The sequence below is a fragment of the Lynx rufus genome, unplaced genomic scaffold (genome assembly GCF_022079265.1).
Source record: "Lynx rufus isolate CCGP_SWC_20201006 ecotype Redwood Valley unplaced genomic scaffold, mLynRuf1.p SCAF_8, whole genome shotgun sequence".
NCBI lineage: Eukaryota > Metazoa > Chordata > Mammalia > Carnivora > Felidae > Lynx > Lynx rufus.
The window spans coordinates 36,309,073-36,323,607 of NW_025814896.1; the positions used below are offsets into that span (position 1 = coordinate 36,309,073).

General features: G+C 36.4%; 1 protein-coding gene across 1 annotated transcript; it reads right to left on the reverse strand.

The window, feature by feature from the left end:
* Positions 1–2,289: 2,289 nt before the first annotated feature.
* MKKS (MKKS centrosomal shuttling protein) lies at positions 2,290–11,722 on the reverse strand. Its single transcript, XM_047068833.1, has 4 exons — positions 10,640–11,722; positions 8,410–8,585; positions 7,357–7,467; positions 2,290–5,254 (listed from the first exon to the last, which is right to left on the reverse strand). Exons 1-4 carry the CDS (start codon positions 11,622–11,624, stop codon positions 4,814–4,816), a joined length of 1,713 nt encoding a protein of 570 aa, XP_046924789.1. The 5' UTR covers positions 11,625–11,722; the 3' UTR covers positions 2,290–4,813.
* Between the last annotated feature and the right edge of the window lie 2,813 nt (positions 11,723–14,535).

Sequence of the window (14,535 nt, forward strand, 5' to 3'; positions counted from 1 at the left end):
GAAACTGTGCCACATTTACTTGGGCAGGTGCAGCTGGCTGGAAATTTGAGACCACGAAGAAAGGTTATGCATTTGCTTTAAAAACTTACCTCTCTGATATGTACATATCTTTAATAATGTGCAGGAGAAGATAAATATAAATATAGATGAGGAAAATTAACTTACTGATGGGAAACATGGAAGGCCTATTAAGAAAAGATTTACTAAAGAAGGACAACATTGGCCAACAATGTATTAAAAATATCTATGTCGTTAATAATTTTAAAAATGCAAATTATTAAAAGGAGTCCATTTTCAGCTATTAAGTTGGCAAAAAACTAGTGCTGGCCAAAGTTCAGGAAAACGAGTACTTGTACACACTATGGTCAGAGTATTTTGATGCAACATTTCTGGAAGACTTAATTAAGACAATGTACATTAATATAGTCTTTCCATTTCAAATAAATACTTAGGCCCAGAAATCATAATTCTATTTACTTATCCTGAGGAAGTAATCTGGATATGGGAAAAGGATATATACAAGATGTTCACTGAGTTTTTGCTTATACTGGTACAAAAATTAAAACCAGCCTAAAAGTATACTAATAAAAGCTCATTGGCTAAATTATGGTAGAATCTCTACAACTGAAATTTCTTTAGGAATTAAAAATGATGTAGTAGTAGAATATGTAGTGATTGTACATGTTTATGACGTGCATCTTAAGTAAAAGGAACAGATTCTAAAGCAACATCCTATGTTAATACATTTTGGCAAAGCATATACAGAAAACAAACTGAAAAGATGCATATAAAATGTTAACAGTGGTTATTTCTGGGTAGTGGGACTACATTTGACTTTATTTTCCTTGTTTGTGTGTGATTCACATTTTAAAAATTTTCTATTACCACATAATGTTTATGAATGATTTGAATAATTATGTAATAATTTTATACAATTGCTTTTTAAGAAATAAAAATAATATTAAAAAAAAGTGTCACTGGCTAGGTGATCAGCTCCTTGAGGTCAGGGACTGTGAATAAATCTTTTTTTTTTTTTTTTAATACTTCTAATACCATTGACTGTTGTGTCTGGCAAACAAAAAGAAGTCACTTAACACTTCTCAAAATGAAATTTTAATACTTCAAGCAAAAGCTACAGGGCTAAACTAGGATTTTCGTTATAAATATTTTCTCAGTGTGATTTCTTAATAGGAAATTATCAAGTTGATTGATTTCCCTCTAAAGTCACAATTTATTACAGGTAATGGTATGGCACTGCTTTTAGTGCTTTTCTTACTAATTATCTCTCCAATAAAAGGCTTGATCTATAGGTAGGAGTAGTTTTCAGGGACTGCATTTGCTTTTATGAGTATTACTGTATATTTAATAAATAAGTATATAAATTTACTTGTAATCTAAAGACACAAGCTGACATTGGGTCTAGATACATTTAAAATCAAATTTTGTAAGTGGCAAAAATTTCCAAGGGTTATGGGATACCATAGTTATTAAGCGGAAACACTTAACTACATGATAAAAAAAATTATAAAGATATCACATGTTTAAGCTTGCCTTTTCCTTCAGACCAAGAGATAGGTTTATTTAGACAGCTGAAACAGAGCCCTATAAGAAGTGTTTAGTCTCCTTGACTATTCCCCCAAGATTATCAGGAAGGAATGAATAACTGATTGGATGTTTGACAGGGCCTGTGTTAATTATGCAAGTGATTTTTGTACATGATTCTCTTAATAACCTGTATAGTTTATGTAACTGTAAACAATATTTTATTTTATTTTTTGGAGGTATTTTTTTTAAGTTTATTTTTATTAGAGAACAAGCTGGGGAGAGGCAGAGAGGGAGAGACAGAATCCCAAGCAAGCTCTGCACTGTCAGCATGGAACTTGATTTGGGGCTTAAACCATGAGATAATGACCTGAGCCAAAGTCCAGAGTCAGAAGCTTAACTGACCGAGGCACCCAGGTGCCCCCATATTGTTTTATTTTAAAGTTATCCAAAGAATTATTCACAGTGTAAGAATATAGGATATGATGGATCTTACAAAGGTACTTAATTTTTTCTACTATCAGGTGAAATGCCTAACTAGCTTTGATTATACAAACTAAATGAGCTCAAGGATACTATGATAATAAAAGATTTATATGCAACTAAAAGACAATATACAATTTAAACATTCTGGGGAAAACACTTCACTCTAATGATTTAAAATACCTTTATGTTTTAGTAGAGATTATTTAATATAGTACAAATGGAAGAATTAAGGACTGGGGTATTTATAAAACCAAACAAGTATTTTGACTTAGAAGATTCCTTTAATTTGCTTTCATTTTCCAATATTTTCCTTGCAGCCAAAATCCTAACCTCTTTTGATAAATAGGATGCTAATCCTGTTGGACACCTACGGCTCAGTAAACCTGAATGCTACACGTCCTGTAAGTCCCACAGAAGTCGTGAGCAGCCGTCCCTGACTTCATTCTCTTGAGCATTATTCTCCCTTTCCTTTTTTTGTAGTGGTCAGGGTTTCCGGTTCTGTCTTCGAGGAACCTTGTAATGAGATATTCAGACCTCAATCTTACAGTCACAAAACATGGTCTGAGGCTTAACTTAGTTGCTGTTTCTGTCATTTATTTCTGTCAAAATGAGCTCCTCTGCAACTATTTGCATCATGAATTTTCATCTCATATTTTACCATCTGAGTTTGATGATTTCCTTCATCTGTTAAGGAATTGCTTTTTTTAAAAAAAATTATTTACAGTATTTTCTAGTAAGGCTTGTACACAACTTCAGGAAACATGACTTCATGAAACTATTTAAACAAATTTATGACATATTCAAAATGAGAGCATGGATGTTTCACCAAGGTATGTAACTGAATTTTATGGCAAAGCTAAATAAAAATGGCAGAGTTAATGGTATCATGGGAAGTGGAGGCTCTTAACCTCTAAGATCAACTGGAGAGATTCATCGTGGCATCCCTTTTTTGAGTAACTTGGAAATGCAGTAGAAGGCCAGGGAGACCCAGGGCAATTCTCCTATTCTCACGTGACACACTTTCTTAAGTGAATGTAAAACCCCATTGTAAGCATGTATGATAAAGAACAGTGCCTTTATGTTTGTAGTGATGGTGAAAACGCAGAGGCATGGCATCAAGAAAGCTTTTTGCCATTGTGTGACCAAGTTTTCAGTATGTAATTATAAATAAGCCTTTGCTCCTGCCTTTATTAGATGTCTATTGCTGCATAACAAATTATACCCAAGACTTGACTTAAGATTTATTATCTCACAGATTTTGTGGGTCAGGAATCAATCTGGGAGTAATTTAGCTAGGTTCTCTGCTTTAGGGTCTCTCTAGTAGTTGCAGTGGCAGGGGTTACTGCTAAGTCTCCACTAGGGGGGATATGCTTCTAAAAGAATTCTTGTGGTTGTTGGTAGGATTCAGTTCCTTATGTGCTGTTGGCTCGAGGGCCCTGTTTCTTGCTATGTGGGTCTCTCTACAGGCATTCCCAACCCGGCAGGTAGCCTCTAATCAGGGTGAGAGTGAGAGATCAAAAGAGAAGCCCATCTTTCTACAACGTGACATCCCATCACTTCTGCTGTATACTCATTAAAAACTAGTTTTTAGGTCCCATGCACACCCAAAGGGTGGACTACCAGGAAGTGACATCACTGAAGCCATCTTAGAGGTTGCCTCTAATGTATCAAATGCAAGATACATTCACACACTCCCCAGATTGCAAAAGTCTCATCGTATTACACCATTAGCTTGAAGTCCAGAATCTTATCACTGAAATCAGGTCAGGTTGGGTGAAGCTCCTCAGGTGTAATTCGTTAAGTCCAGATTCTGCAACACAGCTCCTCTCAATCTGTAGACCCATGAAGCTAATGGGACAAGTCATCTGCCCTCCACTCCCAACATACAATGATGGATTGAGCATGGGAGAACTCCGATAAGACATTCCTGTTCACAAGGGGGAGAAACTCAGAGGAGTCCCTACAACCACTCCACACTCAAGGGGAGGGGACTGTTCAAGGTCCTGAAACCCAGGATTGGGAGAGGTCACTAGGACCGTCTTAGAGGCTGCCTACCACACTGTCCTTCCATTTGACTCTAATAATAAAAAGTAAAATTTAAGAGACTGTTTTATGAAGCATAAGGTACACTCAAGTTTTCATAGTTTTATGTTGCATTACTGTGTACTACAATTTTTTCTTTGGCTCAGGGTAAAAATTATTTTGCATTGCAAGAATATAGGAGGAAATTGCTTAAAAACTCTTTTTCCTTCTAACATGGCTACAAATCTGACTCTTACATTGTTTAATTTTCCCAAAATTTTCAAAATGTTTAAGGTTTAATATAACATCTGTTACAGCTCCATACTTACTCCTCAAGCTGCATTCTGTATTTCATCTTCAATTTATCAATACATTGATTGCATTTGCATAAAATTCAAATTATATTCCTTGGTGAAACATCAGTTTAGTATAACCAAACTAGAGCATAGATTAGGAAGTTTTTTTTATTTCTGTATATTCTTAGAATGATGTCACAATAACAACACACATTTAGAACATACAGTGGCATCTGTGGAATCCCTAAGATAACTATAATATCTTTAATAATGCTTCATGTTTTTAATGTTCTATGGTATTTCCATTTAAGAATCATATTTTCCTTGTATATCTATAACTTTATGAATAACCTATCCAAATATGCAGAAGAGGGCTTTGGGAGAGAAAAAATATGACATTATTTTTCTTAACTGACTACCTGACTAGGTTTTTTTGTTTGTTTTTGTAATATAAACATGCTGTTCTATCAGTTTTTATCTTCAATGATATATGAAAGATCCAAAATCAAGTTGGCTGTCTCCACAGCCACCTGCAGGCCACTAAGTTTAGCAGTAAAACAGTCCAAGGTCAGGTTGTTGGCTGAGCCCACAGCTTCATGTGGGAGGCAGGTTTGTGGTGCAAAGGGATGACGAGTACTCTTTAAAAAAGACCAGCGGAGTTCTTCCTGGCTAGTGTATAGTCCACAGCCACATCTTGAAAGCAAATCTGGCCAGTCAACAACAGAGGGAGACTCTGGCTGAGCAGACCAAAAGTGTCCATACTTCATGTCAGTAAGAATTTCACCTCCATCATGTTCTAGAGAGCCAGCAACAGATTCTAGTGCACTGCAGAATGCTTCAGTGAGGAGCTGAAGTTCTGTTTGAGTACACCCATCATCTTGGAGAATGCTTTCGGGCTCATTACAAATCTAAATAGTAATAAAACCATTGAAAACACAGAGCAATGTTATAAAAATTTTTCTGAAAGATAAAATACTTGATCAAACCTTTATCATAAAGTTACTACTTGTGTTCAATTTCCTTAGGAGTTTAGCACAATGCTAATGGGCAACTATGGGTCAGCTGTCCAGGCTATAATCCCTTAATCTGGTTGATTATAGTATAAATATGTGCTAGTCATGTTATCAGAAAGAATGAATCAGAATAAACCCCATCATTGGCTTACTATGAATGACTGCTTGGTAGTGTCTCAATACATGAAGGACATGGCATAATGCATATATTACAGGTTTTCATACACACAGGAGAAGGTTCCTTAAGGCTAATGTCCAAATGAAGTACTTATTTAGCCAACTGTTTGAGATTTGTTTAAAATGAGAACACACATGATTATTAAGACAAAAGCCATTTAAGGACATGTGCAATTTTCACATCAAGGTTTTAAAATAAATGATCTCTTTAATGAGAAGTAAATGTTTTTTGTTTGTTCCACCATTCTAAAAAAGTTTATCCTAGAGATTTAATGATAGAAAAAGTAATATATTAGCAAACTAATAATTGAATGATAGCTAAAAACCCATATTCAACCCACTTCAAAGCAGTGACCACTTTCTTTTTTGGCTCAGGATGTGTGAACCACATAAGATGGCCTCTACTGCATGTTCTTTCCCCAGATTTTCAGTACTGTATTGTTTCTTCAAAATTCTACTTAGAAAACCTTCCTCCTCCAAAAAACCTTTTCTAGTTTACTCAATCCCATTTGCAGACTATATTGCATCAATAGATGGGCACTGATTTTGTTTTTTGTGATGTATATTCTGATAACTTTTAGATTTTAAATCATTTTGGGAAGTAGGGTGGGGCACATGTGTAAAAAATGTGCACTGTCTCTCTAACCTAGTCAGCCACCAGAAGCTCTGCAGTCTCTTCATAACACTCCTGACCAACCAAAGAATCAACTGCAAATATGTGGGAAACATACCTTTTTGTATCTGTTTTCAAAAAGCCAGCATTTATGAAATAATCAGAACCATAATGGACTAAATTTATGTATTATCAGGACATAGTTTCCTAAATGAATAAAAAATATTCCACTTGATAGAATTTATATTATAAACAGATACCAATTTAAAAATCATAATAGAATCTGGGATGTCTGGGTGGCTCAGTTGGTTAAGCTTCTGACTTTGGCTCAGGTCATGATCTTGTGGTTCATGGGTTTGAGCCCTGTGTCAGGTTCTGTGCTGACAGCTCAGAGTCTGGATCCTGCCTTGGATTCTGTGTCTCCCTCTCGCTCTGCCCTTCCAGTGCTTGTGCACCCTCTCTCTCTCTCTCAGAAATAATAAATGAATAAACTTTAAAAAAAATTTAAAAAATCATAATAGAATCTAATACTTGGAATGCTTTATTAAATGAAATTAAGTCTTCTTGACAGTCCAGAAGGTATGAAGTATTCTGTGGAATCTTAACACTTTCATTATGAATATCAATTATTATTGGACCACGGCAGTTGAAATCTCAAGTACAACTCCCATTTAACAGAACGCTCATTTCAACATGCAATATTTATTTTTTTTTTTTATTTTTTTATTTTTTTTTAAATTTTTTTTTTTTCAACGTTTATTTATTTTTGGGACAGAGAGAGACAGAGCATGAACAGGGGAGGGGCAGAGAGAGAGGGAGACACAGAATCGGAAACAGGCTCCAGGCTCCGAGCCATCAGCCCAGAGCCTGACGCGGGGCTCGAACTCACGGACCGCGAGATCGTGACCTGGCTGAAGTCGGACGCTTAACCGACTGCGCCACCCAGGCGCCCCTCAACATGCAATATTTAGACAATACTCAAAGAATGTGATCATTTGGTAAAGGGCTGGATTAATAATAGTGTAATAAAGATGTTACCTTATATTTGCAAATGTTATTTTCCTCATGTTTTCAAATACAATATTTGATTTGAACTACTGAGAAATTAAGCATTAAAAGCTCCAGGGTATTATGATTTGGTTTATTGTCCCATAAAAACAAATGTTGCTGGGAATTCAGATAATCTGAACAGGACTATCTAACCTACCTTGTGTCTGATATATGCTGCCAAATGAGTTTCAGTACAGCCACCTCCCAACAAAACACTCGGTTCCTTGATTGTTAACTGCAAAACATGCAGTGCTGTTTGACATGTGAGCTGAAAAAGAGATGAATCATCAGAATCAGACATCGACATGAGATACACAAAGAACTATAACCATTTTTCAAGGGAACTTAGATAGTAGACTCAAAGAGCTGGATTTTAATTGCAAAAGAACAAACCTTGTGTTGCCAAGGTTGTAATGTGATGAATACAGTTGGAAACAATAAAGATTAGAGATTAAAGAAAAATACTTTAGCCAGATGTTTATTTCCATGGGCAGGATTAATATCATCTTTCATATGCACTTAGCTCCTCAAACTGAGATTGACAAATGGATGTCCTCAAAATAACTGGGTCAGTAAGGTTTGCTAGTATTTCTACCAAAAAGATTATTTCAGTCTAAATAAATGAGTTATATACATGCTATAGAATTTATTTCAGGCTGCTATGGAAATAATATAGCTACAACCCAGTAGTAGTAGTAGTAATAATAATAATAATAATAATAATAGAGCCCTTTCATATTTACCAAGGACATATCCTTGAGTATCTATGAATCAAGTTTGTGACCAATACTCATATAAAAGTTGCATGTGTTATTGCTGGTAGAAAACAACAAACTCTTAAGAGGTGGATGGGTATGGCTGGGGAACTCATTTTCTAAGTGAATTGTTCATACACATTAGCATCAAGGTATACACAATTCAAGTTAATTACTAAGAAAAGTTCACATGTCAAGGACCTTTAGATTGCTTGTAAATACTAGAAATAATAACTGGTAGCACTTGCTAAGTCTACTGTAATATCACAGGCAATTAAATCAGCTTACTTGTGACTTTAATTCTCTCATTTTTGTTGTTGCTTCCTAAATCACCTAGGAAAGTTATGAAAAACAAAATGCATAGCTCAGCTATGTGAAGATAACTATTGTGTCTGTCTGACTATTTAATCCCTGTTTCAGCCCCTAGACAATGGAATTCAAAGTTTGTTACCTACCTTCAGCTCATCCCAGGCAGTGTCATTTCTGTTGCAGAGCAGCAAGCTGCAGATAGTTGCCTCATTAGGAATAAGATGAAGAAAATGTTTGAAGCCAAATTTTTCAGTGCACAAATCTTTTACACTTCCATAACTACTAGGAGAGATTGAGCCTAGGGAACCAATAGGCTGTGTTCCTATTTTTTAAAGTTTAGAAAACACAAAAGGTATGAGTAAAGATGGAACGTACAATCATGTACAATGGATTCCTAAAAGCCCCTAAGCATACACTTCGAAACATGAAATGTAGACTAAATAACAAGATGCGTTTTCTAAAACCTACAAAATAGGTAGTAGTCTGCTATTAAAATGATATACACTAAAGCAGAGGTTCTTTCACTTTACAGACTTCTTTGAACACCTGTTAGGAGCTATCTTGTACTCTAGAAAAGCACACAAAAATGTGCATCCATTTTCTGGGAGTTTAACAAATTTGCAAGAACCCAGAAAGTAATCCCTGAACAATTACACTTATTTGAATATTCTTTTCTTCTAAAGCCTCAAAGAATAAGGAATACTTGAGTAATCTAAAATTTAGGGATTACCAAAAAATGCCTACGAGATATGTATTTCACTTGGACACAACAAAGAATCTGAGAGGATCTGGCTCTACTGCTTATGTGCCACTGGACATGAAGCAAGTCTCATGTCAGAGTCTCTGATGTCTGGGTGGGCCTCCCCATATGACAGTAAGATGGGAACAGTAATGCCTACTTCACAAAACAAATCAGATATTAAATGTTCTGTACTCCATGTCAAGCTTCAAACACACCAATGGCCTATGCACAATAACCCCAGATCATCGATAAAGAGGAATTTTGTCTGAAGGGGGAGAAAGGAGGTAATAGGTAATGTTAACCTAGATACACTCAGGAAGGTGGAAAATATAGTTTACCTGAGCCATGGGCTTGGTATAGTTTTTCCCCTTTTTATCTCACAAGGTCTCTGCTCCCAAGATCCAGGACTAAAGCTCTGGCTATTAATACCATGTTCTAGTTATATGTGGGATAAATAAGAACTGTGGGCTGGTATAGAAACCCTGTGCCCACATAAACTATTGTTTCTATAGCAAAATGTTTCATATTTTAAAAACTGACTAAATAACCTGTAATACCCGATATTCACAGCTAGAAAAGTCATGAAAAATCAATAAATATTTAAAGCTATGGGTCTGACCCAGAACATCAGTGAGTTCCATAGAACTATTTCCATTATTTCTTCATAATTTCCACTTTGACAATCATGGGACAGCCTTACAGAGGTAGGGCAATAATCCAGAGATATTAGGTGTTCAATACTGGCATACACACTACTACATTTTGATGAGTTATAATAATATAGTGAACTTTAACAATGGCTTAAAGTCTGATAAACGTTGCAATTGATCAAAATGATCAATTTTGGTATGTTGTCGATGCAATTAAAGGGATACTGAAAGTGGCTCAAATCACGAACTATTCACGTTGTCATGTTTCTTTGGCTGTAATAAGTGAGTATCAATCTTATGTCTGATTTTAATTTACAAAATACAGTGAATTTCTTGCCTGTTACAAATCTGTATCTTACCAAATATATTAGTTAATTCAACAAATGTCTTAGAACACCTACTGGGGACCAGGCCTGTTGTCAGTGCTAAAAATAAAAGACGATCCTGTTCTTAAGGAGCTCAGCTGGAAATATCAGATATTTAAAGCTAGTGCGTGTACATACCCACCCACCCACTCCTAATTAAGAACTATTTAGGCAGAAGTACAGTAGTGAAGAAGTACATAAGTGAAGAAAGGGGATCTTTTAGCTGCAAAACTACCTTCAGAATGTAATGTGATTTAAGAGGTTTGTAAAATTCAGTTTTGTGTTAAGTATGAAAGACCTAATGATTATGAGGTGGTTAAACTTCTCAATACTGTAAGATACCTGGGGGGGTTAATAGTTTTACGTCATAACAGATTCTGTTGTCCTTTGGGGGGCAGGAAAATACATAGAAATAGCCATAATCACTCAACTTTCAGTAAGTGAATGTTATAGGATATCCTTTATGAGAAACCTTTGCTGCCAGAAATGTTAACATATGCTATAAAGTTGGCAGCTTCTAAAATTTTTCAAGATGTTCACAGTGACACCAAGAATATCTCTGCTCAAAAAAAGTGTGATTTATTAAGTGTAAGAGGCAAAGGCTGAAGGTGCTTTTTACCTGTCACTTTACTCAGGGGTTCCATGAGAGCCGCTCCGACTCTGTCTATGGCAATCATGCGATGCATACTGAGAAACTGTTTCAAAGATGGGTGCACAACTTTTTGGCATATGACTAGATCTATGTGATCACTAACTAGCTGCCTTCCTAGGTTAAGCAACTGGTCCAGGACTGCATTTTCAAGAGAAACCCCAGAACTGACCACTACAGTTCCTTCTCCAGTGTCAGAGAGATCTCCAGATAAAGATGCACAGAAGAGTGCCACCTTGAAGGTGTCTGATTTTTTGATAGGTAAGATCTTCATCAATTGAACTTCTGATATTTCAAGAAGTATTCCAGGTAATACAGTAGAATCTGTAACTCTTTGACCTTTTAAAGGCACAATTATACTCTTTCCTAAAATGAGGCAGTCTTTGGTGTTTTCTGGAATTGTAAGCAAAAAGGCTCTCAGAATCAAAGCACTGATATGGTCTATTTCCTGTCTGGTGAGCATGCAGGCAGGTTTACTTGTTACTATACTGCGCACCAGGCAAAGGAGGGTCTGAGTACTACTGAAGTCGACTAGAATTCGACAACCACAGAACTCAGACTGGAGGTAGCTGGTGCAGAGGCTCAAAAGATGCTTATTTAATTTGATAACAGTGGTGGGCATCAAGCCTATTCTCTGAACATTTTCAATCAGATTGCAGCAAAGAATGGCTGTGAATAAGCCACAGTCACTGAAGCACGACACATGATTCTGCATGGATGTTGTTAGGATCTTTAAGATGGGATGGGTGACGGAAAGGTTAGCGAGCAGGGCTGACGACTGTGAGGTTGTGCACACACAGCCCCCGAGGCCATTGTGCAGCTGCTTCAGCCTACCTGAAGGGCCATAGCTCGATGTTAGGATGCCTTTCAAGACACAAAGTGTGGCCCTGACTCTCTCACTTGTCAGTGGTTCACTTTTACAGAACGATGGCTTTTTAGCTTCTAAACGAGACATCTTACTTTGGGTGATAATTGGTGAGGATGGCTTTTATTTTGTCAACACATATTTTTCTGTTTATTGCATTGTCATGGGTTTTGACATTTAGAAAAAAATTATTCTTCAAGGAATGAAAGTCTTGAATATGCAGCACTGTGGCTATAAAAATTAGCTCCAGGTTTATGAAGCTTATCAGCATGGAATGACTTAATGACATAGTAATAATTCCAGGTATTTATTTTTCCTTCATTCTTCAATACTCATTTTGTTTGCCTCTAGATTGAGATTTTACAGATTGTTTTGCAGCCCTCTGTATAAAGTATGTTCCAAGATGGACACCTATGAAAGACACCCCAGCTACAAGAAGCCAGTTCTTTCTAATCCAGCTGGTGTTTTTCATCTCTTCTTTCAATATGAAGCTCAAATTCAAAGATACTTCTTTCTATAAGAAATAAAAGTAAAACATTTTAGAGAAATAATTCCAAAATATTTAATAGAATGCAGTTTACTATTTTGACACTCTGCTCCCTCTTTAGAAAAAGGAATTATCAACTGGCACAAGCCTCCAGAAAATGAAAAATGTAAATCCACTTAGACTAAGCATTCACTCCTTTGTTCCTCAATGAATCCCTCCAAGAAAAAGTACTGATATTTGAATGATTTTGGAATGCAAAACAACATAATAGCTAGAAAGCTTACAGTAGTTATTTGAGTATGACATGCTTCTAGAAAAGAAATGCTATATTATGAAACTCATTATAAAATTCTGAGTCTTAAAAAAAAAACCCAAATGTTTTTATTCTCTTACATCAAGATTTAATGTTATGTTTTTTCTATAACTCTGGAAACCTTAGGTCTAAACATAGATACACTTACATCAAATCCTGCTTATAAATAATTATGAAATATGATAACTGTTAGGTCTCCCAAATGTAGACCCACTTTTTAATGTACAGTCTAGCTCTAGCTGTATAAATCTGCACAGCACATTGTACCAAAGAATAAACCATGTTTTCAATGTTTGACTAAAGTCAGAGCTAATTTTTTGTAGTTTCATTCTCTCAATTAATGATTGTCAGTTTTGATGTCCTACCATAATCCTCTCCAAGACTTTGGTTAATGACAGTAAGTACAAAAATCAGGGAATATGCTGTTTGATAAAGACAAAGACAGGATCTGATTTGCAATTTCTATCTCCAAGGGTCTGAATACCATAAAATATTATAACAAGTGTACTTGCACTTGTACTAGCTTCCTTAACAAGATTGTAAATAAGTAGCATGCCTTGCAGCATAAAATCCTGACACTTTAATAACATGTGAAAAAAATAAAAATTTCAGCTCATGGACCTTGTCTGTTGAGGTTTGGTGCTTTGAAGGTGAAAGTTCAGCCAATTATTATTTTCAGGAATATGCTAATTATGCCAATCACTTGGACAGTATTTAGCATAAATAAAACTAATTGGACTACCTCACTACAGGACTACCTGAAGCAGACGATGGCACAGTGTGCTATAGACTGAGAAGGTGGTGTGAAGATGTGCAAAGAAGAGGTGAAGAGGAGGAGGGGATGTTATTCAGTGTTATTTCGGTTACCACTCCTCCCCATTTAAAGGACTGTAACCATGGCAACTGGGCCCAAATAAAGAGAAGGCAATGATGGCTAGTTTTCTCCCTGCAATAAACTACAGTTATCCTTTTTTACAAGACGAGGAAAAAAATCTTTCATCTTATGCCAAGAACAGCCAAGGTACTTAAATATTATTTCAATGGTTATTTTAGATTCAGCAAAATCTGTGACATACATTTAAACAAAACCTTAGTGGGGCGCCTGGGTGGCGCAGTCGGTTAAGCGTCCGACTTCAGCCAGGTCACGATCTCGCGGTCCGTGAGTTCGAGCCCCGCGTCGGGCTCTGGGCTGATGGCTCAGAGCCTGGAGCCTGTTTCCGATTCTGTGTCTCCCTCTCTCTCTGCCCCTCCCCCATTCATGCTCTGTCTCTCTCTGTCCCAAAAATAAATAAACGTTGAAAAAAAAAAATTTTAAACAAAACCTTAGTGAAGTGACTTCTATACATTATTTTATACTTTGTGACACATACACCAAAACACAAATCATAATAGAAAACTGTGATTGATAAAATGGTTTCTCCAGTTAAAAAAACATTTCAATACATAACAGTGACATGTAACATTTCAAAAGCAGAATGCCACATCAGCACCTCTAAGAGTCTTGGGTAGTGAGACCAGTAACCACATCTTTTGGCTAGTATCTCTATAAAATCTACAAAATCAAAGAAGAAATCATTGAAAGTATTGGTGACTCCCAAATCATTTTTAGGATGTCAAAACTTTCTGACTTGTGAGTCTAGATCCAGACAAAGCAAGGTACAACTGAAAGAAAAGAAATGAAATGGCTTATAGAATATGTGTGGAAGTGTCAGTTTAGATCTATTAAAACTCTTTCTCCCGACACTATGACCCGTATTTCCAAAGGCTACCATCACATGAACAGCTCTGACTTCCTGGATGCATGGGCCTGCCAGATGGGCTTTTGCAGTAACAGATAATTTAATTAAAATAATAATAAAATTGGGGCACATGGGTGGCTCTATTGGTTGAGCATCTGACTTCAGCTTGTCATGATCTCACAGTTTGTGAGTTCGAGCCCTGTGTCGGGTTATGTGCTGACAGCTCAGAGCCTGGAGCCTGCTTCTGATTCTGTGTCTCCCTCTCTGCCTCTCCTCTGCTCACACACTCACTCTCTCAAGGATAAAAAAACATTAAAAAAAAAAATAAAACTTACATGACTGTATTCCAAATTTAGACATACACTATAAATTGTGATTTAAAGAGATATAAACAGGGGCGCCTGGGTGGCACAGTCGGTTAAGCGTCCGACTTCAGCCAGGTCACGATCTCGCGGTCCGTGA

What these genes read in the sequence shown, in the direction of transcription:
- MKKS (XM_047068833.1), bottom strand. Translation starts at nt 11,624, where the DNA reads ATGTCTCGTTTAGAAGCTAAAAAGCCATCGTTCTGTAAAAGTGAACCA. An exon ending in ACCCCTGAGTAAAGTGACAG is followed by an intron (nt 8,586 to 10,639) that starts GTAAAAAGCACC and finishes TTTAAAAAATAG; the next exon opens with GAACACAGCCTATTGGTTCC. An exon ending in CAGCATATATCAGACACAAG is followed by an intron (nt 5,255 to 7,356) that starts GTAGGTTAGATA and finishes ATTACTATTTAG; the next exon opens with ATTTGTAATGAGCCCGAAAG.